Genomic DNA, 22,531 nt, shown 5'->3' with positions numbered 1-22,531 from the left:
GTTGGGGCGGGGAGCCATCAGAGGGGATGGACTGCAGTGCCTGGCAGCGCTGTGGTCCCCCCCATCTGTGTCCCTGCCCCACCACTTTGTCCCTCCATTTCCTTTTTTAATGCACCACACATATACATATTCATTTTTTTGGGGGGATGCGGGTGTGTCGGAGTAGGGGACATTTTTTCCCTCTGCTCCGACTCACCTGCTCCCAATTTTAATGCACCACACGCACACACTTGTATATACACTGGGTGGGGCCACATTCACGGTGTAAGGGTAGAGCTCGCCAGTCGGCGAGCTGGCGGACTCAGTAACAGGGTTAGGTGTCACTAGTACGCTGGCGTCTCCCCACCGGGCTCGGTGTTCTGGTGTTCCGCCTTTTCCCCTGGTGCTTCCTCCTCTGCTTCCCCCCTCCCGCCGCTGTGCTACTCTCGCACGGCTGGAGGTGGGGTGGGCACGTTTTCCCTCTCTGCGCTGCTGCCCGGTGCCGGTTTACGGGAGGGGGGGGGGGGGGGCTCGCGGGGGGCCGGGTTCGCGGGGAGGTTGGCGGTCGTCGGGGCGGGGGCGGCTTGTTTGGGGGGGGGTGGAGGTATGGGTGGGTGGGGGGTTGGGTGTTGGGGGTCGGGGTGTGTTCGGGGGTTTGGGGGCCGGGGGTGGTGGGGCCTGGGTCGTGGCGGGTGGCGGGTTTGGGTGGGGTGCGGGGGGGTCGTGGGGGGATGGGGGCTGGGGACCGGTGGGGCGCTGTGGGGGCCCGCTGGGCCTCGTTCTGCGGCCTTGGGCTCGGGGGTGTGGGCCGGGGCTGGGGCGGGGGTGTTCCGGGCGTCTCGGTCGGCTCGCCGACCGGTGTCCGCTTGGGTGGCTTGGGGGTGGCCTTGGTGCTGCCGCGGCCTGGGGATTTCGGGGGGGGGGCGGTGCTCGCTTTGCTGGACCGCGGTTGACGGCTTCTTTCTTTGGTGGTGGTCCTTATGCATGCCAGATCCGTCGCACCAGCATCTACTGAAACTCAACAGAAGTAGCCTCTCCCTCCCACAGCCCCTTGAATCAGTGGGTGCTGGTGTCTGTGGATCTCACTTTGCTTTATCTATCCTTCCCTCCTTCCTCTCTTTAGTTTTATCTCTGGTCACTTGAGATCTCAATTTATTGGAAGTTTGAGGTTTCTGGGGTTGGCATAAGACTCTGGTTTTGTAACCACGCAGGAGGGGTTTTGTTGGTGCTGGATTTCACTTTGATGGATTGGATGTACTGGCTTCTATGGATCTCACTCTGCCTTATCGATCCTTCCCTCCTTCCTCTCTTTAGTTTTTCCTCTGGTCTCTTGAGATCTCGCTAAATTTGCTGGAATTTAGAGGCTTCCGGGGTTGGCGTAAGACTTTGATTTTGTAATCATGGGGAAGGCAGGAAGTGTTTGGTCGGTGCTGGATTTCACTTTGATTTATCTTTCTTTTCTCTTTATTTTTTTCTGACCTTTTCTCTGGTCTCCTGACCATTTAAACCTCACGACTCTGGCAAGATTCTGAAGTACCTGGTTAAGGCGAAGGGTAATGGGATATTTATAAGGCTTTAGGTGAATTAATGAGTACGCACGCACACACACACACACACACACACACACACAAAAAAGAAAAAGAAAAAAAAATAGGTTAATTTCCCCATACTTTAACAAGAAAATACCAATTTCATATTAAAAAAATACAAAACATTTAGTTGATCAACATACAGTTGGTCTACTGCAAGTCTACTGTAATGTGCCAAATTCAGACTATATTTAACAGTCAATGCATTTTCGGTATGTTTTTTTTCCATGTGTGTATCGGGCCTGTGCCACTTATAATCCAGTAAAAATTCATTAATCTGTCATGTTGTTGCTACATTTTTTCTAATTACCTCCCATGGTTTCATGTTCGAACAGCTCTTCCTGGGTGCCTCAGGGAAGTTATTTGGAGTCCAACCGAGATGAGTGCACGGTCGCGCTGGTGTATTCAGTCCACCTAAAGAAGCAGGGATCTGTCACTTTTGAGTACCAGTACCCGGACAACAACCTGCTCTTTGAGTTCTTTGTGAGTAGCAAACGTATATTGGATTTTTTATGAAGGACCGTTGGGCCAAACACTTTTTTTTTTTTTTTTTTTTTTTTTTCCCCCCAAAAGTCATTTGTCATTGTTGTTAGTGGAATATTAATCCTGTTCTATTTTATTTACATTGAATACTGTACATTACAGGGATGGGAACAATAATCGTTTATTTTTATTTATTTATTTTTTTATGCATCGATCGACGCATTATAATGACTGAAATGATTCAGAGGTATTAAAAATCGATTTTTACTGTAAAGTTTAAATAAATAAAAAAAACTAAGTGTCACTGTCTGCTCTATATTGCACTTTCAAGTAATAAAATACAAGTTACGCTAAATCAAATTGATAAGTTGAAATATGTTTTTGTAAATGTATTCTTATAGGCGAAGTTAGACATTTGTTACAGCAAATGCTGCCATTGGCATTTTTTTTTTAAATTTGTGTTGACACACTATTGTACTACTACTACTACTACTACTACTACCTTGCCACTTAATAAGTGATAGTGGGAATTATAAATCTTTGCTCCTCCTTCACTTCTGCAATTGTACAAGGACTATAAAATGTAAGCCAATGTAGTTATTCATCGGAATCAAATTGAATCAAAACGTGAGGTACCAATAGATTCCCACTCCTAAGATATTAACAAAATATTTAGAACAAATATGTTAAATATTGTGTATAATTGTTCATTTGACTAATCCTTTCAATTAAATTATTTACAATAAAATAAGTTAATACAAAAAACAGTAATGGAAATGTGAAATGTATGTTATATATTTTCAAAAAAAGTATATTATTTTATTATTTGCAATAAGTTAAGCAATCATTTAATACAGTGCTGTCCAAACTGTCCTCGAGTTCCGGTAGTCCTGCAGGTCTTGGATGTTTCTCTTCTACAACACAGCTGAAGCTCATCATCAAGCTCTGCATAAGCTGGATAATGATCCTGTTAATTGGAACAGGTGCGTTGGAGCACTGAAACATCCAAAACCTGCAGGACACCGGTCCTCCAGGGCCGAGCTTGGACACCCATGATTTAATACAAGGAATAACTGAAAAATAAAAAATGAATAAATCAATTTAATTAGGCAAAAAACAAACAAACAAACAAACATAAAGACCTATGTCAATATTGCAGGCTTTTGAATAAAGTGTCCGTGTGGTCATTGGTTGAGGTGAAGGTTAATGTAATTGTAATTGTGTTGAATGGGTTTTAGATCCAAAATGACCAGTGTCAAGAGATGGATCAGGCCGCAGAAACGAAATGGCTAAAGCTCACCAGCCAAGGAGAGTGGGCCACCCACACGGTAAGTTCTAAAGCACCTTATAGATAAACCCATTTTTAACATCTTAACTGATTTTTGAAGTGTGACACGATGGGAAAAATATCACAGTGTTATGTACATACTGAGTGAATGGCTTGATTTTCTCCTCAAAACACATATCAAATTACTCTAAACACACACCACAAGACAAATCACTAAGGATAATATTTTACAGACATTGAATAAACGGGCCTTTTGCTGATTTTGATCGGAAGGGCGTGAACATGGTGAAATCTGGCCAGATTATCAAAAGTACCCCATGTAAGGTACACACCTCTTGTGATTGTAAATATTAAACTGGTTTAACACTTAGGATTGCCGGCCTGGACCATTTTCTGAGCAGATTGGGGAGGATAAATCACTCTTAATACACCCCATACCCCAGGACAACTGTCAGGTTTACCTGTTGACATTTATTAAACATGACATAAAAAGGAGAGAAGACACTTAGTTCAAAGCTCGCGTGGAGAGAGGAGAGGAACTGACTGATACAATTCACTCATGCACTCTCTGGAAAAAAATCCTCTCCTCACCCTTTTTATTTGGTTTTCATGCCCCTAGTTACATGGGTGTTCCACCCCTAAAAAATGAAAATGCAAAACATAGTTGGAACACAGTGTACTTGTTTGTCTATGTGTGCGTGCATGTGAGTGGAAGATTGCTGAGTACATGTGTGGTCAAGATGTAATCATTTCTTAACAGACGGCAGGCGGCCTCAGCAGACTAGCTCTAACCATTCTGCTGCGTTAGATGTTCTTGTTCTTGTGCTCTTGAGTCATCTTCTGTTAAGATAACATAGCCTAGGCTATGTGATTGTGAGTGTGGAGCAGAGCAAAGCATTCTTCATTGCAAGCAGAAGCAATTCTTTATTGCAGCAAATGTATAAGAACTTATTATTTACAATTATTCCTAAATTCCCCTTCTGTTTATCCTACATTTGCACAAATCCTCATATCATCTAATAAAAGTAGAACACGCAGGACTAGGCTCCCTTGGACCAAGGTTGCCTACCCCGATCTAGAGGTTTGGAGACTCCCTCTAGTGGTTAGCACAAGGATCACTGAATTAAATATGCAAACTATGCTGAAGTCAAGCCAAGTCATCTTTTTTCATATAGAGCTTTCACACAGCCGTAGAATGTTGCAGCTTTTGTATCATTAAAAAAAAAAAAAAAAATCCTGTGCAATACCATTGCTATGTATAGTTCAGTTGTACTATGTTTCTTCTCACATTTGGCCCATTAATGTTTTTTTTTTGGTTTTGTTTTGTTTTATGATCACCAGGTGAACCTCAAGTCTGGCACTAACATCATGTACTGGAGGACCGGCGCCGTCACATTGGGCACGAAAACAGTGAAACCAGTGCTGCTCAAAAATGTCCAAATAGAAGGTTTGTCTATATATTCATCATTTTTTCTTCAGTCATCACTCCATCAAATATTCATCTGTTCCCATTGTACCTTTTCTTCCCATCTCCAGGTGTAGCCTATACATCCGAGTGTTTCCCTTGTAAGCCAGGCACGTTCAGCCGAGAGCCGGGCTCCTCCTCGTGCGAGCCCTGCCCTCGGGACACCTTTTCAGGCCACGGGGCGAGTTCCTGCTCCCCCTGCGACACGGCCATTCAGTATGCAGGTGCACACACCCACACCCACACACACACGAACACACACCCACCCACACACACAAGCTCATACACATGCAGGGCCCTGATACTTACCAAAGGTGAAAAGGGATGCAAACTTGATTTCTGATGCATTCAGTTGTAGTAGCTGATCTACTAACCAGGTGTGCCCTGGATTGCGTCTGCCAAAACGTGCTAAACTGCAGTGCAGTTAATTTTGTGCAATCTCAATCACTGCCTGTCACATGTCAAACATGTCAAACCGAGCAGTGACTTTTAAAACTAATATTTTTTGCTTGCAGAGGTATACAAGCCTGAATTTTACAGAAAGCTGGGCAAGACCCTATTCCACACCAAATTGTTGAAAAACATAACAAATATAGCCATCACTGTAAAAAAAAAAGTTTGATTCCTTTTCTTTCCCATTAGAAAATTCCACGACAGAGAATGAGTTCATACTGAGTACTTGTGTTTTTTCGCAGATGAGGGATCCGGAAAATGTAAAAACAGACCTCCGTGTTCCAAGAAGGACTATTTCAGCATTCACACGGCGTGCGACAACGAAGGGAAGGTGAGAAAACCTGGTGACACTTAACCAATCACCTTCTGGAAATCCTCACGCATTGTCACCTGTTAACCGCAGACTCAGGTGCTATACAAGTGGATCGAGCCAAAGGTCTGCCTGGAGAACGTGACCGGAGCCGAGACGCTGCCCCCCGGTGGCGAGCGAGAGCCCTGCCCTCCCTGCAACCCTGGTTTCTATAACAACGAGACATCCATCTGCCTGCCCTGCCCCGCTGGGACCTACTCGGATGGGATGAAACGTACCGAGCGTTGTCGTCATCACTTGTTTCTTCGTCATGCCTCTTCCGCTTTTTGTTCATATGTTCATTTTTGTTTCCTTCATCAGCATGTCAGCAGTGCCCGGCGGGCACAGAGCCCACCCTGGGCTTTGAGTACAAGTGGTGGAACGTTCTTCCCGCTAACATGAAGACGTCATGCTTCAACGTGGGCAACTCCAAGTGTGACAGCATGAACGGTGAAGACAATAGGGGGAAAAAAAAAACATATTTGGACAGAAGTAATAAATCAGGCCTATATAAGTAATATACGTTAGACTTAGACTTGGACTTAGACTTGACTTTATTGATCCAATTGGGATGGCTCCCTCTGGGAAATTTACATTTCCAGCAATGATAACAACAGATAATACAATAAAAAATAATTCAATCGATCAATAAATAAGGTTATTACACCAGAGATTGAAATAATTATAATAATAATAATAATAATAATAAAAGTAAAAGTTGAAAATTTGGTACACTGGAACATTATAAGGAGCCTTGGACAACATAACAGAAGGCTTAAATCGAAGATGCAAATATATTTTTGTCTAGATAGTTATGATTTGGCCAAATGTGTTTGGATCTTGAATTCAGTCAGAAAACAACACTGTACCTTCACGTCTTCTAGGCTGGGAGGTGGCCCGCGATCACATCCGGAGCAGTGCAGGAAGCTCGGATAATGACTACCTCATCCTCAGCATCCATATTCCCGGCTTCAAGTGAGCATGTTGCTCTTGTCGCTCAACTGTTACATCTCCGCTTGTCTTGACTCTTTTCCTTCCTCTGACTTCCACCAGGCTCCCGACGTCCATGTCGAGCCACACGGGTACAGAGTTTGGCCGCATTACGTTTGAGTTTGAGACTGTGTGCACAGCAGACTGTGAATTCTACTTCATGATGGTGGGACGAAACTCCTGGAAGTGTCAATCGGTGGCGGGGGAGCTTTTGCATTTGTTTACTTTTTTTGTATGTATTTTTTTTGAAGGATGTGAACCGGAAGAGCACGACCGTGGTCGAGTCATGGGAAAATAGCAAAACAAGACAGTCGTACACGCATATTATGACCAAGAACGCCTCCGTTTCCTACACGTGGGCCTTCCAGAGGACCAACCAGCCCACCGACGTATGTTGTTCAACACCTGACACAACACCTATCTGTCCATTCGCACTGCGCACTTTGTCCAGTCACATAAGCAATGTTACACATCTCAACTCAAACTCAACTACTCAAAACTATGATCATAGCCTTACGCCTGTTTAACACTTCACATTGAACACTTTATTCTTGAACACTATTCTTTTTGTCAAGTAAAACATAACCTTATAAATATATAGTTATGTTTTAAATATATTAAGTTCAAGCCTCTTGCATTTCCATTCTTCATCTTCAAACTTAAGCATTACATTACCCTCTCCTCTATCATATTTATTTTATCTTATGGTAAATGGCACTTCATTTATATAGCGCTTTTCCACCTTACAAGGCCCTCAAAGCGCTTTCCATTTTGACTACCCATTCACCTGCTGATGACGCAGCATCAGGAGCAACTGGGGGTTCAGTATCTTTCTCAAGGATACTTCGACGCGGTCACAATGGCATGGGATCAAACCCACAACCTCTGGAGTGGGAGACGACCACCATACCACTGAGCCACACCGCCCTTATGTTTTTTTTTTTTTTTTTTTTTTTTTTAAGTCTGGGGACTTAGTGGGCTAACCTAGGACCTCTGGGATTGTATTTTGTGCTATGTCATGTGGAAATGTGCGTTGGTATGACTGAGAAAAAAAAAAGTCCTTGGATATATTTTTATCCTTGAATTTTGAGGAAAAGAAAATGGTTTGAATCTTCAAACTCAAAGTTCAAATGTAAAATAAAAATACTGTATACTAAATCAGTAACTGCAAAACAAATACTGGGTGTTTTGAGTACACACTTATGAGAACCGAAGAAAGTTGCGATTGAATTCTATTAAAATAAGTCATTTTTCACAAATTGGGAAGAATTTGTGCCTTTGTGTATTATCTTACCTGTAACTGTGTTTCCACAGAATTTGTGTGTGAAAATTTGTTCTTAGAAGGACTATTAATCCTGACATTGATGCTAACGTCCTGTTAACATTTGAATGGGATCCTCCATTCACTTGCATTAGCATTAGCTCTAGGCTCGCGATGTGTTTAACTCATTCACTGCCTTTGACAAGTATACTTGTCAATTGTATTTTTTAGAGCGGTGCTAAATGGGGGCGAATCTGAGCATGCTCCACTGTAAATATCAAACTTGGAAACAACTTTACTGATGCCCAACCACCGGTAGATGACATCATTGCCCCATTTTATAGGAAATAAACACAGTTTCAGTCCATGGGAGAAATGGCTGTATTTTGGCAAACCTACATTTTTCTGCTGTCAATTATAAAAGAACGGGACGGGACAAAAAGTAGGGAGTCTATTCTGTTATTTGGTAGATTCGGTTTATATATAATTATTGAATGTAATATCACGTGAGTACTGGAAATGTAAAAATTTTCTATAATGACTGGCAGTGAATGAGTTAAAACCAAACATGTTTTGTGTTTAAATACACACTGTATGTAATTCTCCTTACTTAATTCTGTATGTAATTCTGTTTCCTTAAAGGATTTTTAAGGGACGGCAAATTTACACAAATTCGCTCCGAGCTAGCTCCAAGCTGCATGGCGCATTCAGGGTCCATTCACAACATAGGGAACTTGTAGGCAAGGCAAGGCAAGGCAAGTTTATTTGTATAGCACATTTCATACACAAGGCAACTCAATGTGCTTTACACGAGGAAAGACAACACATAAGCATCAAGAAACAGTAGTTAACATTCAGAGGAAGAAAAATAAATGAAAATAGGTTACAAACTGACAATCTTAAAACATTATTCAACAAACTTTAAAAAATTTAACATAAGGAAGTTTAAAATGATAATGATAAAAATAAAAAATAAAAATTAAAAATAAAAATTAAAATAAAAATAAAAATAAGAATTTAAAAAAAACACTTAATTAAAGCTGTTTAAAAGTCCCTAATCAAAGGTATAAGAAAAAAGCAAAGTTTTTAACCTGGATTTGAAAGCATTTACACTCGGGGCTGACTTCACTTCTGTTGGTAGCCTATTCCATCTGTGTGCAGCATAATAGCTAAATGCAGCTTCACCATGTTTGCTTCGAACTCTGGGTTCCACTAGTTGGCCCAAGTCTGTAGATCTCAGAGCCCTGCTGGGCTTGTACTCAATCAGCATTTCTTGGATATATTCAGGACCCAAACCATTTAGTGATTTATAGACGAGTAGCAGAACTTTAAAATCGATTCTACAGCTGACAGGGAGCCAGTGTAAATCCTTAAGTAATATGTTCTGATCTTTTTGTTTTGGTCAGAACTCGAGCTGCAGCGTTCTGAATGAGCTGCAATTGTCTCATGTTCTTTTGAGAGAGTCCAGTCAGAAGACCGTTACAGTAATCTAGTCTGCTGGAGATAAAAGCATGGATAAGCTTCTCTTGGTCTGCTTGACGCATGCAGTCCTTCAGTCTGGATATGTTTTTCAGCTGGTAAAAGGCTGTTTTAGTGATGAATTTAATATGATTGCTGAAGGTCAGATCTGAGTCTATTAGTACCCCAAGATTTCGAACTTGGTCTTTAGTTTCTAAAGACAGTGACTCAAGCTGTTTTTTAACAGCAATCCTCTTTTCTTTATTGCCGAAAACAATGAGCTCCGTTTTGTTTTCGTTCAGCTGAAGGAAATTTTGGTTCATCCAGTTGTTAACTTGCTCTAGAGAATGACACAATGCGTTAATAGAACTGCTGTCATTTGGGGACATAAACGCGCTGCAGCGTTCTGCACACTAATAATTTTTCTTCTATCATTACATTTATTGAACGAGAGAAGCCAAACTCAAAATTGCGCTAAAATTTTGGTTAATCGTCCAGCCCTTACAATGTGCACATTTGTTTGTCCACTTTCAGAACGTACGCTGCTGTTCCTCCATTCACACAATGTCCATATCTGCCCATTTGCACAAACATTTAACAATGTACAACTTTGTCTATCCATTCACACAGACACATTGTACACATTAGTCTGTCTATTTTGGTAAATGCACAAAAATGTTGTACACAAGCCTGTCAACTCACAAATGGTAGATACAGTATGTCTGTCCATTTGCACATACAGAGCTGCATGTGTTGTGCATTGCGCAGGTCCGTCGCTACGTGCATGACGTGGCACGCATCTACTCCATCTGGGTGACCAACGCGGTGGACGGTGTGTCGTCCGAGTGTCGTGCTTGCGCCCTTGGCGCGCAGCCCTCCGGCTCAGCGTGCGTGCCGTGCCCGCCGGGTCACTACATCGAGCCGCAGAGCAGCCGCTGCGTCGAGTGCCCTCCTGACACCTACCTGCTCCCGCAGTCCACGCCGGGACGGGACGCCTGCAAGCATTGCGGACCGGGCAGCCAGAGCAGCAAGGTTGTGTCTTCACCTAAACGTACAATACACACGTCTGTTTACACATGAAGACACATCTGTGCTTTCATATTGTAATAAGCACACAATTACAGATGCAGCCATTAATCGACAACTAATCAATTATCACATTTATTGATAGTTATTTTTTTTTTTTTTTTCATTTTTAGGGCCCAGTCTGCCGGTTTGTCTCTGGGAAAGGCACTTTTTAAATACAGGATTTAAACAAACAAACAAACAAACTACTTCTCAATTTACAGATCAGGGCTTTTCTTCATTTCTGGTGGTGATTTTGTCCTAAACCCCCACCCCCCCAGCCTGTATGTTGCCATTTTGTGTTTGTTTTGTAAACAGCGGGACGTTTCTGTGTAAAGACAGTGTTTACACCCCTCCAGCCAATCGTAGAGCGGGGGGTGGCGTGACGCAAATGGGGCCGGGCGAATTTCCCGGCTGCGTGACGTCACTCCCGCGGCAATTTGACAGCACGCACGGATTATTATTTCTTTTCACTCATTCACACATGTAAGCTTCTGTGAGTGAGTGAGTGAGTGAGTGAGTGAGTGAGTGAGTGAAAAAAAAATAATAATCCGTGCGTGCTTTCAAATTGCTGCGGGAGTGACGTCATGCAGCCGGCAAATTCGACCGACCCAGTTTGCGACGCGCCACCCCCCACTCTGCGATTGGCTGGAGGGGCGTAAACACTGTCTTTCCACAGAAACGTCCCGCTGTTTACAAAACAAACACAAAATATCAAAATACAGGCTGGGTTAGGACAAAATCACCACCAGAAATGAAGACAAGCCCTGACTTGTAAATTGATAAGTAGTTTGTCTGTTTAAATCCTGTATTTAAAAAGTGCCTTTTCCAGAGTCAAACCGGCAGACTGGGCCTTTAAATTATCCAAATGCTACAAACGTCAGCTCCTCAACAGTAAACATTTGGGCTGTGCACAAATTGGACTGGAATAGAGAAGCGAATTGCCAAATCTGAATTTTCAGATTTTAGTAAAACATGACCAGGTGCAACTTACAATGTCATTTCTCGCTTCCAACTTCCTGTCCCCTGTTACCTTCGTGACCCCCCCCAGACAATAAGCGAAGTGTGCATTACGTTTGTACATGCGTGAAAATCAATTAAAAAAATAAAAATAAAAAATCATTGCTACCAAACACCGCGTCATTTGAATGACTGAAAGTGTTTGTGTAACTGCACATCTTAAAGCTTGCAAACATTGTTGAAATGGCTTTCAGCCTTAAGTGACAAAATGAAAATTTTTAACTGTCATAATGCAGTTTATAAGCAAAAAATACCATCTCAAAACTCCAACAAGACGTTACTGTACGCTTGTGATCTTCTGTTCATTCTTTCCAATTTCCAGACAGAAAAGATAGAAAAATGGACGTAAAAGAGGCTAAAATTGAACATTTTTTGAACACTTTTTTTTTTTTGTAAATATCCTGAAATCGAGGGAACAGACGGGAGCATCGCGAAGCTTGCTAGCGGACGTACGTGTAGAAAAACTAGAATAGAAGGACAGAACAAAAGATCAACTTGACAGAAGTCGTTTTCCACTCATTGTCACTTTTTAAATAGAGAAACGTTTCCATGTTGTATAAGGCGTTATAGACTGTATTATTGTGCATGCCAATTGGCAATTCGCTGAGTGTTATGTGTCCAGAATAACACTATTTGTGTTTTGTTGGCAGTGTTTGGACTACGCGTTACTAAACTAGCGATTTACAGGAACATTACATTTCTAAGCAGTGCAACATATTACGGTTCACTTAATGACATCTCATCATGTTATGTTCTGCCAACAATGTCTCCAATGCCGCCAGCTGCAGCTAGTTAGATGCCTCGGGCCACATGGGACACACCACAGCCGGTTATTAGAATCTACTTCCTGTCCCAATTGACCCCCTCAGTGAAGAAAGATCTTTACCAACCCATCTCTTGATCGCGTCCCGGTGTCTCTCCTCGGTCCGACAACGGGTTAAGTGCACACATTCAGCCAAATATAAAGCACTTAAATAAGCTTAATTGTAGTGTCCTGGCAGAGGGCAGCCAGTGACGACACTCTATGCATGTTTAAAATAAGAGTAAACAAAAAACATCAACTTTCCAACGGTTAAAATGGTTCAAATCAGAGATTCTGCCGTCCGCTACCAATAGTTTTCAGTGACAAGTTGGTAGCCTGCCTACCCATAATGCACCGCACCCCCGAGATGCGCACTTCGCTTATAGGAAACCGCAGAACTTGTGACGGTTGCTTTTTGTAAAAAAAAAAAAAATAAAAAAATAAAAAATCATATCTAAAAAAGCACACACATTTTTGTGCTTTTGTACATTACAGCAATGCATACAAACAACCTACAATCTTTTTCTAATAACACTATTGAGGCACTTACTGGCTTATGCAAGCACAACACAGAGTTCCTCCTCCACACATTGACCCGGTTCACAAGCATATTACGTGCCCCTTCATCTGTCCATTTGTGTGGATTTCAAACATAGAAGGGCCAAAACATGCCTTGTGAAAATGAAACTGCAGCCACCAGAGGGTGCTAGAACTGCTCAAATGGAAATCAAACAGACTTTTTAACAGATGTGCTGCTTTTAATATCGTGACATGGCGACAACAATATATTATGGCAGTTTTAAAATCGCAATATCACGATATTGCCGTTATCGTTCCATCCCTACATTCGAGCTGATTTGGGACTTGCTGATTAAACAAAAAGGCAGATTTTTTTGTGCAAGTTCGAGCTCTAGTAAATGTTACTCAATTTATGTAGTCTTCAGTGAAAGCAGATTGGTTATTTGTGTTGAATCAATATGAAACAATTGCTTTGCTTTTGAAAAGGAATGAACAACATATTTACCTATTTTCTGACATGTTATGGACCAAACCAGTAACTGAATCGTAATCTAGTTGTGCATAGATCCATATTGATGACCAAGTCTCATCCACGTTTGTCATTGACTCACTCCCCTTATGCTTCTTCACCTTCTCTTCCAGGACCACCGCTTATGCTTCAGCGACTGCCACTTCACGCACACGGATGCTAACGTTACCATGAACTTTGACTTCAGCCAGCTGGGCTCGGTGGGAACGCTGATGAATGGGCCGAGCTTCACCTCCAAGGGAACCAAGTACTTCCACCTGTTCAACATCAGCTTGTGCGGAGGACAGGTGAGAGGACATGCCATCGCATGCACGCTCGTCCTGTGAATTAGCTTCATGTGCAGGTTATGGATGTCAAAAAGAGTGTGTTCATTTTGAGTTAATTTAAGTTCCTTTAACGGCATACAACGCGATTGACTGTCCTTTACTTGGAAAGCCTGTACTGGGGGAATTCCAGTCACAACGCAGCAGAAACGTCCATGTCAAAAATTTAGCAGTAATAAATTTAATAATAATGCATATATTTGTGGAGACTAGGGGTCAAGTTGTATTTTACAATTTTAAAAATGTGCACAATTTCACAAGTTACTTCATGTTAAAAATTAGATGGCTCTTAATATGAAAAGAAAAATACATTGAGCTGTCACCAATGTCTTAGAAATGCAATTATGCCATCTATTAGCAGAAAAAAAATGACCAACACAAATCAATATCACACTCCTTTTTTTTTTCTTTTTTTTTTTACAGTACAGTGCATCTTTTTAATTTTAACTTATTTCACAAGTTGTTATGAAATTATTTTATCAATGTCTAAAAGATGCAGCCATATTTCTATTAGTTTAACATTTTTTTCCACTTTTATGTTAACACGAGTTTGAAGACGTGGAAAAGAAAACTTTTATTCATTTTATTGTACATTTAGAATATACCGGTATATAAAATTTGTGATTAATTGTGAGTTAACTATTGAAGTCATGCAATTAATTACAATTAAAAATTTTAATCGCATGACACCCTTAGTGAAGATGTAATGTGAAACAATCTGACTTCCCATGGGATGTAATAAAATGTCTGTGAGGTGCATCGCACCTGCATTTCATGTGAGTGGCTGTATAGGCCAGGAGTGCCCAAATAAAACTTTTCAAGGCCACAATGAATATTATTCATTCTGTCAACGGTCTATTTATTGAGGTTATTCAGACCACATGTGATGTAATGTCATTCTTATTCAAAACAACAAAAATGCAAACTAAAACACATGGTCATTTTCATATTAATGTGCACCCCAAAAACTCCCTTTTGCTCATAATAATACTTGACAAAGGCTTTGGTTGAGCATTATCTCAGTGATGTTAGTGTTCTCATCCACAGAAAGAAAATGTGCTCAGCATTTTTTATTCCATCGCACAGCTGCTTAAATAGATCAAATCAGCAGCCAGTGTGTCTGCTTGTTGTGGAATCTGATGGGGATTTGCTTCATTTGAGCTGTCACAGCACTTTTTTTTTTTTTTTTGTCTTCCAACATTTCATGCTTTGTGAGCACTTGCTTTTTGTTGTCATAAATGTTACAACAATCTTGCAGCTTGATATGGTGGTTTCAGTGTATTTTTTTTTTATTACCTTTTTAATTTTAAGGAAATCTCTCTTCTCCTCTGATTTTCTGTGCTTTGTCTTAGAATGCTGTTTCAAATCGGAAATAATCGCATTTAGTCTCCTGGCATTATTTGTAATAGCTTGTGTGCACTCCCCTCTTAAGGATCATCTGGCTTCGTGCAAAGACAACGTGACCGACCTGTCTGTAAGCGATTCTCTGAGCGAGCGCGGCGACGGGGCCAACGCCATCAAGACCTTCGTATGCCAATCAACCGTAATCCCAGCCAGCGGACGAGGCTTCAACACGGCGCTCACCTCGCAGTCCATTAACCTGGCCGACACCTTCCTCGGTGAGCAGCCGCATATGAGCTGTACACAACCGCGGCTGGCCGCGATGGATGTGTTCAAACTTGATGTCATGGTGATCAGGTGCAACGGTGGCGAGTTCGCATGCCGGTATTCAGGCAAGACCGGAGCTGTACCCCCGCTCCTCCAGAAAAGTGCCAGATGTCAACTTCTACTTCCGGTAAGCCTTTTAATCACATTCCTAGTCTTCCTAGTATATTAACAAATTTTCTCCAAAAAACATATAAATATGTTCTCTTTTAAATGTTGTAAGTGTCCCAAAGATGTATTTTTACATTTTTTGTTTTTGTTTTTTTATGCTAGAGCATACAGAAGGCTTTGATGCAGCCTCTCATTTGCAGTGAACGGGTGAAAAAATTGGTAGTGATTACAAAAACGGCCAGCAGGTGGCAGCAGAGTATAAGAGATCAACCAGGGCCATGTTGAAAACAAGCTGTTTTCCCACAATTCCAAAATCCAGTTGTTTTTAATCATCTCAGCCCAGGTTACGACCAATCAAGGCACACTTCTGGGTTTGGTTATGCAGGCCTGAGATTTAGCCAGCCAGGCTAAGGAGCCAGCTGGGCTCCCAACATCACCCTTTGATAAGGAATATGGTCCTTTTTTTCAAGTTGTACTGAAAACTCATCCCCGACCGCATCAAAACGAATGGAAGAGGTCTCACTAGACTCACCGCTATCATGTTGTTTGAGTAGTCGGTGATTTAAAAAAAATAAAATAAAATAAAAAATAAGTAAAAGGGGGGGCTTTCAGTCGCCAAATGAGCATGTTGTTTTTATAGCGTGTGTGCAGTGCATGGAATCTCTTCCACTCGCAATAATTTTTTCAGGTCGCAATCCGGGCAAATGGTACCGTAAACTGAGTTCGCCCGATGGGGTTTTTAGTGGCCCTTGGCGAGTTGGCGAACGTTAAAGCTCAGCGCTGGGCATGTGACGTTCACAGGTGAGCCCTTAGGCACTGTGATGTCATTTTCAGTTGACAGCAAGTGACAAAATGGCCGCCCCCTGAGATGGATAAACACTGCTTAATTCTTTTTTCACAAAAACAATACGAATCAGAATACCGTGTTTAACGGGGCTCATATAGAACATCCATCCATCCATTTTCTTGACCGCTTATTCCTCACAGGGGTTGCTGGAGCCTATCTCAGCTGGCCCTGGGCAGTAGGCGGGGTACACCCTGGACTGGTTGCCAACCAATCACAGAACATATTGTTAAGAATATGTTTAACTTCAGTTACGTTTTAAGCATATTGAAAAATTATTTTCAGTAGGCAAATTCCTGCTTTACTTGAATTTAGAAACATTTGGATTATGTAAACATTCTAATTTCCTGATGGTGAATTGGGGTTTTAAACTATAATCATCAAAATTCTGACAAATATAATCATGGAAGTACAGAAAAGAAGGCTAAAATCATTATTTGAAACGTTTCCCTGTTATCTCAACAGCTCTCTTTTGTTTGTTGTGGTCAGAGGTGGGTAGTAACAACAAGCTACATTTACCCAATTACGTTTACTTGAGTAACTTTTTGAAAAAAAAAAAGTACTTCTAAGAGTAGTTTTACCACACAATACTTTTTAACTTTTACTTGTGTAGATGTGTGAAGAATAAACACTACTCTTACTCCGCTATATTGGGCTACACTAGAGTCATTACCCGCCGCCCCATTCATACATGACATTTACCGTAGTTTCACATAAGCGCTTCGCTTGATTGACTGGGTGGGAGAATTTCCGCGGTCATATTGCATATATACAGGAAATGTGGCCCTGGTGGAAGACTGGCAGGCATGATGAGAACCCGAAAGATTCAACTGAAAGATGACGTCTTGGTGCTCTTGCTGTAAGAAATTGCCACCTATGGTCGTTACACTGGGAGGCAGCGCCGAGCGAGTTACGGCACAATTTGTGAATGGGTTGTGCATGCTTGGCTAACGTGTCTGCTTGCACTGTTGTTTGAGCTCAAAATGTTATGTATTTTTATTTTGTTCTATGATTTGAAGATGCCAGCATTTGCACATAATTTTATGTGTTTGTCTTTGATGTTTTTAAAAATAAATCAGACTTCATGTTCAAATAGTTACTCAGCACTCAAGTATTTTTTTCAGAAAATACTTTTTGACTTGCACTTGAGTGATATTTTGGACGACAGTTTTTTACTTTTACTTGAGTAATATTTTGAAGTAACACTACTCTTACTTGAGTACAATTTTTGGCTACTCGACCCACCTCTGGTTGTGGTGTACTTAATGCAATGGCTGGTAAGATGATTTTGCATTTATAAGTGTTTGCGATGTTTGTTGCCAAGGTCTTTAGAGCCCACCTCATCCTGCGAATCGGGCCGCAGCACTGTGGTGACGGTGCGCTGCAATCCCCTGAAAAGCGCCAAAGGTGAACTCTCCGTGCCCAGGTAAGCATGCACGTCCCCATCGTCATCGCCATTTGATGGACCGGGTTCCTGATGTTATGCTCAGAAAAGATACCGAGGGTTGCAAAATTCCAGGATTTTTCAATTAATTTATGGGATTCTATGGGTTAAAAAATGACCCTCAATTCCCAGTTATTTCCAATAGAACATATTGAATCTTGGAAGATTTCCGGCAATTTACCAGAGCTTTCTGTAAAAGTACCGTAAATGTTCCACCCGTCTGCAACCCTTACTTATGCTCCACATCTGTTGCAGTACGTGTCCCGCGGGAACGTGCGACGGCTGCACCTTTCATTTCCTGTGGGAGAGCTCCGGGGCGTGCCCCACGTGCACCCCGAGTGACTACCACCGCATAGAGGGAGCCTGCAAAGCAGGACAAATGGTTTGTGGTCTTTTTTTTTTTTTTTTTTTTTTTTTTTTTCTAGACATTATTTTACACTCCATCCATCCAGTTTTGGAGTGTTATCCGGCTGCGTGACGTCACTCCCGCGGAAATTTGAAAGCGCGCACGGATTTTTTTTTTCTTCACTCACTCATTCACACACGTAAGCTTCTGTGAGTGAGTGAGTGGAAAAAAAAAATTATTATCCGTGCGTGCTTTCAAGTTGCCACGGGAGTGACGTCACGTCACGTTCGACCGGCCCCGTTTGCGACACGCCAACCCCCGCTCTGCGATTGGCTGGAGGGTTGTAAACACTGTCTTTCCACAGAAACGTCCAGCTGTTTACAAAACAAACACAAAATGGCAAAATACAGGCGGGGGGGGGGGCTGGCTGGTTACGACGAAATCACCACAAAAAATTAACAAAAACACAGATGTGTAGACTGAGAGAAAGTTAGTGTGTACATCCTGTATTTAAAAAGTGCATTTTCCTGAGTGAATCCGGCAGACCGCCCCTTTAAAGGCTCACCTCTACTGTGGGGTCAATGCCAAGTACAACCTTTTTTAGAGTGACAACCAGGGGCGGAGCTCGGGGTGAGGCGAGTCGCCACTACCAGACAGACAGTCAGAGCTTGAATTGTATTTTCACTCGTGAAGGCAGCATTTCATCAACAAGCCTCTCTCTGTTTTTTGCTTTGACATGAAGGTTGATGTATTCCAGTCACCATTTGAGGGTAACAGATCTTCATGCGGCCGAGGTCATGGGCGGAGAAAATGTGTGGTTTTAGATGAATTGGATGGTTGCAGTCTAGCAACATTCAGATGGAAGAAGAAAATAGTCCGCTCACAAAACATTCACTTGCTTGTGTGTTTTTATGTATATTATTACTACATATTTTCATACTGTATGAAATTTTATAGTACTATTTTTCACATTGTGTAACGGATTAATAGCATTTTCTCTAATTCCCATGGGTAAAGTTGATTTGGGTTTGAGTTAGATTTTGTGTACAAGTAATTAAAAAGGCAACTTTTGTTTCTTTGCTTTCATAATGTGTGAAGATGAAGGGACAGACTTGAGCGCTTGATGTGTATTTGTGTGCAGGATCTGTTGTACGTTTGGACGGAGCCCAAGGTGTGCATGGGAGGCGTGAGCTTGCCCGACAAGGAGACGCACCCTTGCGAAGGGATGGACCTCTGGGTGCGACTTTGCGCCGGATTGGGCGCCTTCATCGCCGTGCTGCTAGCATCGCTCACTTGCTACTTCTGGAAGAAGAACAAGCGGTACACCATCTGTCTAATGCTCGCACACATCTACACGACCATTATGTATTCATCGGGCCTTCGATTAGATTGTACCTAATGAAGTGACTTGCTTTGCCAGTTCTCTCACCACTCGCAGACTTTTTTTTTTTTTAATCCTCTGAGTACGTCCCTCCTGCTTCATCCTTTTCCTGGATTTGTGATGACTCGTGTTTATTCCCCATGTTGACTTCTGCACGGCAGGTTGGAGTATAAGTACTCGCGCCTGGTCATGTCCGCCAACAGCAAGGAGTGCGAGCTGCCGGGTGCCGACAGCTGCGCCGTCATGGAGGGTGAGAACGAGGGTGACATGGACGACGACGTGGTCTACTCCAAACCCTCACTGCTCAGAAAACTCAAAGCCATAGCGTCCAAGGTGAAGCTCCACGTATACATACACCTATTGTAAAAAGTTTGGGATATTGTTTATTGTCATACATTCATTATAATTATACCCCGTAATCTGTATAGGAGAATTAACCTTTTCTAATCTTGTGATATTGCGCTGTTGAATGTTGCAGTACTTTTGGCAAAATGTGCTTTGCAGCAAAATTCCCAACAGGTGAACATTTGCACGGTTGTCCACGTGTGCTTTTCTGTGGCTTTTCCAGTCTCTGTTATAACCTGCTGATGACAGTCGAAGCTCCATGACGTAATCAATTGTTAGTACGGATGCACGATAATGCTATTTTCAACCGATACCGATAAACCAATAATTTAGAGGTGCCGATGTCAATAACCGATAAGTAAGCCGATAATTGTTTGCAAAATTAATTTGAATACAAATATGCTTTCAAGTGCTACTATAAGTCTAACAAATACATTGAAACGTTGTATAAACTTTGCACAATGTTTCATTGTATGTAAAGCACCATGAAGCTGAATTTTATTGATATGAGCCACAAACACAACAGATGGACCAACGTGGCATGTCCATAATTATTGATAGATTTCTTTATTATCTGGTTTATCTGTATGAAATCAAATTGCTTATAATTATCGGAAGATTTCTCCATTATCTGGTTTATCTGTTTGACGTCAAAATGGTCGATAAGTGCCTATAATTATCGGCCACCGATATTATCGTGCATCACTAATTGTTAGATGCAATCTTGGTCTTACCCTGCCTTCACGTGCTATGGGAAAGACCTAACCACTCGGACACTCCAAATTATGACTGAATTCTGTTCATGTGCTTTTGTTGTTATAGCAACAAAATACAGTGTGTACTTAAAAAGCTATGTTGAATTATATATATATATATATATATATATATATATATATATATATATATATATATATATATAATTTCTTTAAATTATTATTACTATATATTATATACTTTTTTTTTTTAAATTGTTTTTTTTGTTTTTGTTTTGTTTTTTCGTTTTTTGCAGAAAAATGGGGAAAACTATGAAGACATGCAGCTAAACTCATCTCAATCCAAAGCATTGGTGTGGAGTTAAAGCTACGGAGAAACAAACAGGGAGAGGTCCTCAGGAGATTGTCCACTGGTGAAGACCCCTTTAAACCAGTCACCCACCTTTGAGCTTTGCTAGACGCGCAACATACGCACACACGCATACACACATGCATACACATGTACACACGGTGGCCTTCGGTGGGTACGAGTGTGTGAGAGCTCAGGGTAAGCCAGAGAGCTATGTCATTTTGTGATTTTCTTTATTTCGTTGAGTTAGCTACGAGGTGATCATTTTGTGTGCAAATCCCCCCCTCGTAGTCCCCTTCCCCGCCTCATCTGCAGCCACTCGTTATCTGTGTGTATCATTTTTGTTTGACTCCAATTGTTGTATAGAGAGGTGGACGTTGAGGTTGTGTACTTCAAATAAATTATGACTTATTTATCTATAAGTGCACCACAGTTGGTTGTTTTTTATCGTCTTTGTCTATGTGTGTTATGTGTTATTATATATATATATATATATATATATATATATATATATATAATTGAAACTTTGTAGAATGTAGTTTGAAATTTTTAATGACAGGTAAAACTTAAAAAAAATTGTATGTTCAGTATTTAAACATTTCTAAGTAAACAATGTATGTATTTTAGTTAAACATCTTTTAAAGTATGATATAATTAAAGATGGGATTTTTTGCATTTTAGTCTTACCCTCCCTGTAATTACCGGAAGTATTTTTAATAAGGAAAAAAATTGGAGAAAATAGTTTTTTTTTTTTTTAGTTTATTTTTTACTTGTTCGTATTCTTAGAATAAATCTATAAGTATGTAATTTATGTGTTAAAAAATGTAAATGCATATTTAGAGCTAAGGGTGCATGGGAGAGTACTGAACCAGCCTTATTTTAAGGTACTGGTGCTCACAACGATGGCCAAAACTAGTATCGGCCGCCCATTTATGGCTGTTTTACTATCAGGAACTAGAAATTATAGAAGAATAGAAAATTGCCATTAATTTCATAGAATTCGAAGGGGAAAAAAAATGTATATTAAAAGTATTTTGTAGTTTTTTGGGGGGAATTTTATGTACTAGTGATATCTGAACTTGGTATCAGTATTGATGACTACTCATGAGTTAGTAGAAATAGTGGTATTGAACGTTCCCATTTAAAACACACTACGTAAATTTTTCGTTTAAAATGTAGCTGCAACAATGATTTATGTATTAAAAGTTGTAGTATGTAATTTGTGGAATATAAATGCATAATTTTTAAACCAATGAAAAAATTGCATTAAAAATGATCAGATTCAAAATTCTCTACCGATATTTAAAAAAAAAACAGGGTTTATTGAGGTTAAATGCAAAATGAACACCTATGTATTTCTTAAAAAGATGGCTTTGGGCAGTAGGCGGGGTACACCCTGGATTGGTTGCCAGCCAATCGCAGGGCACACAGAGACGAACAACCATCCACACTAACAAGCACACCTAGTGACAATTCGGAGCACCCAATTAGCCTGCCATGCATGTCTTTGGAATGTGGGAGGAGACCGGAGTGCCCGGAGAAGACCCACGCAGGGACGGCGGGTAGAACATGCAAACTCGAGCCTGGACTCGAACTCGAGTCCTCAGAACTGGGAGGCGGAACAATCAGGTCCATTGATTTCCAAACCTCATTAGTTAGGCTGTAAGGCTGGCATGTTGCACAAATACTAAAGTGCACAGACGAATGTTCATGTAATGATCCCATCTACCAGCAGAGGCCGCTCTTACCAGAGATAACCA

At 41.2% G+C, this 22,531-nt stretch overlaps 1 protein-coding gene across 1 annotated transcript in view; it reads left to right on the top strand.

Moving 5' to 3' along the window:
* The window catches only part of elapor2a (endosome-lysosome associated apoptosis and autophagy regulator family member 2a), a 38,570-nt gene extending 17,372 nt beyond the window's left edge, over nt 1-21,198 (top strand). Inside the window, exons 4-22 of the mRNA XM_077515738.1 lie at nt 1,904-2,051; nt 3,290-3,379; nt 4,681-4,786; nt 4,876-5,028; nt 5,500-5,588; nt 5,661-5,841; nt 5,928-6,056; nt 6,491-6,581; nt 6,660-6,762; nt 6,848-6,985; nt 10,084-10,347; nt 13,364-13,537; nt 15,006-15,192; nt 15,272-15,368; nt 17,518-17,619; nt 17,893-18,019; nt 19,125-19,303; nt 19,526-19,697; nt 20,719-21,198. Of these exons, the coding sequence (XP_077371864.1) occupies nt 1,904-2,051; nt 3,290-3,379; nt 4,681-4,786; nt 4,876-5,028; nt 5,500-5,588; nt 5,661-5,841; nt 5,928-6,056; nt 6,491-6,581; nt 6,660-6,762; nt 6,848-6,985; nt 10,084-10,347; nt 13,364-13,537; nt 15,006-15,192; nt 15,272-15,368; nt 17,518-17,619; nt 17,893-18,019; nt 19,125-19,303; nt 19,526-19,697; nt 20,719-20,787 (2,599 nt within the window). The 3' untranslated portion in view covers nt 20,788-21,198. The remainder of the gene's footprint in view (nt 1-1,903; nt 2,052-3,289; nt 3,380-4,680; nt 4,787-4,875; nt 5,029-5,499; nt 5,589-5,660; nt 5,842-5,927; nt 6,057-6,490; nt 6,582-6,659; nt 6,763-6,847; nt 6,986-10,083; nt 10,348-13,363; nt 13,538-15,005; nt 15,193-15,271; nt 15,369-17,517; nt 17,620-17,892; nt 18,020-19,124; nt 19,304-19,525; nt 19,698-20,718) is intronic.
* The last annotated feature ends 1,333 nt before the right edge of the window (nt 21,199-22,531 follow it).

The sequence above is a fragment of the Festucalex cinctus genome, chromosome 3 (assembly GCF_051991245.1).
Source record: "Festucalex cinctus isolate MCC-2025b chromosome 3, RoL_Fcin_1.0, whole genome shotgun sequence".
Lineage (NCBI taxonomy): Eukaryota > Metazoa > Chordata > Actinopteri > Syngnathiformes > Syngnathidae > Festucalex > Festucalex cinctus.
The sequence above is the reverse complement of the archived record's forward strand: the minus strand, read 5'-3'. Positions and strand labels throughout refer to the sequence as shown.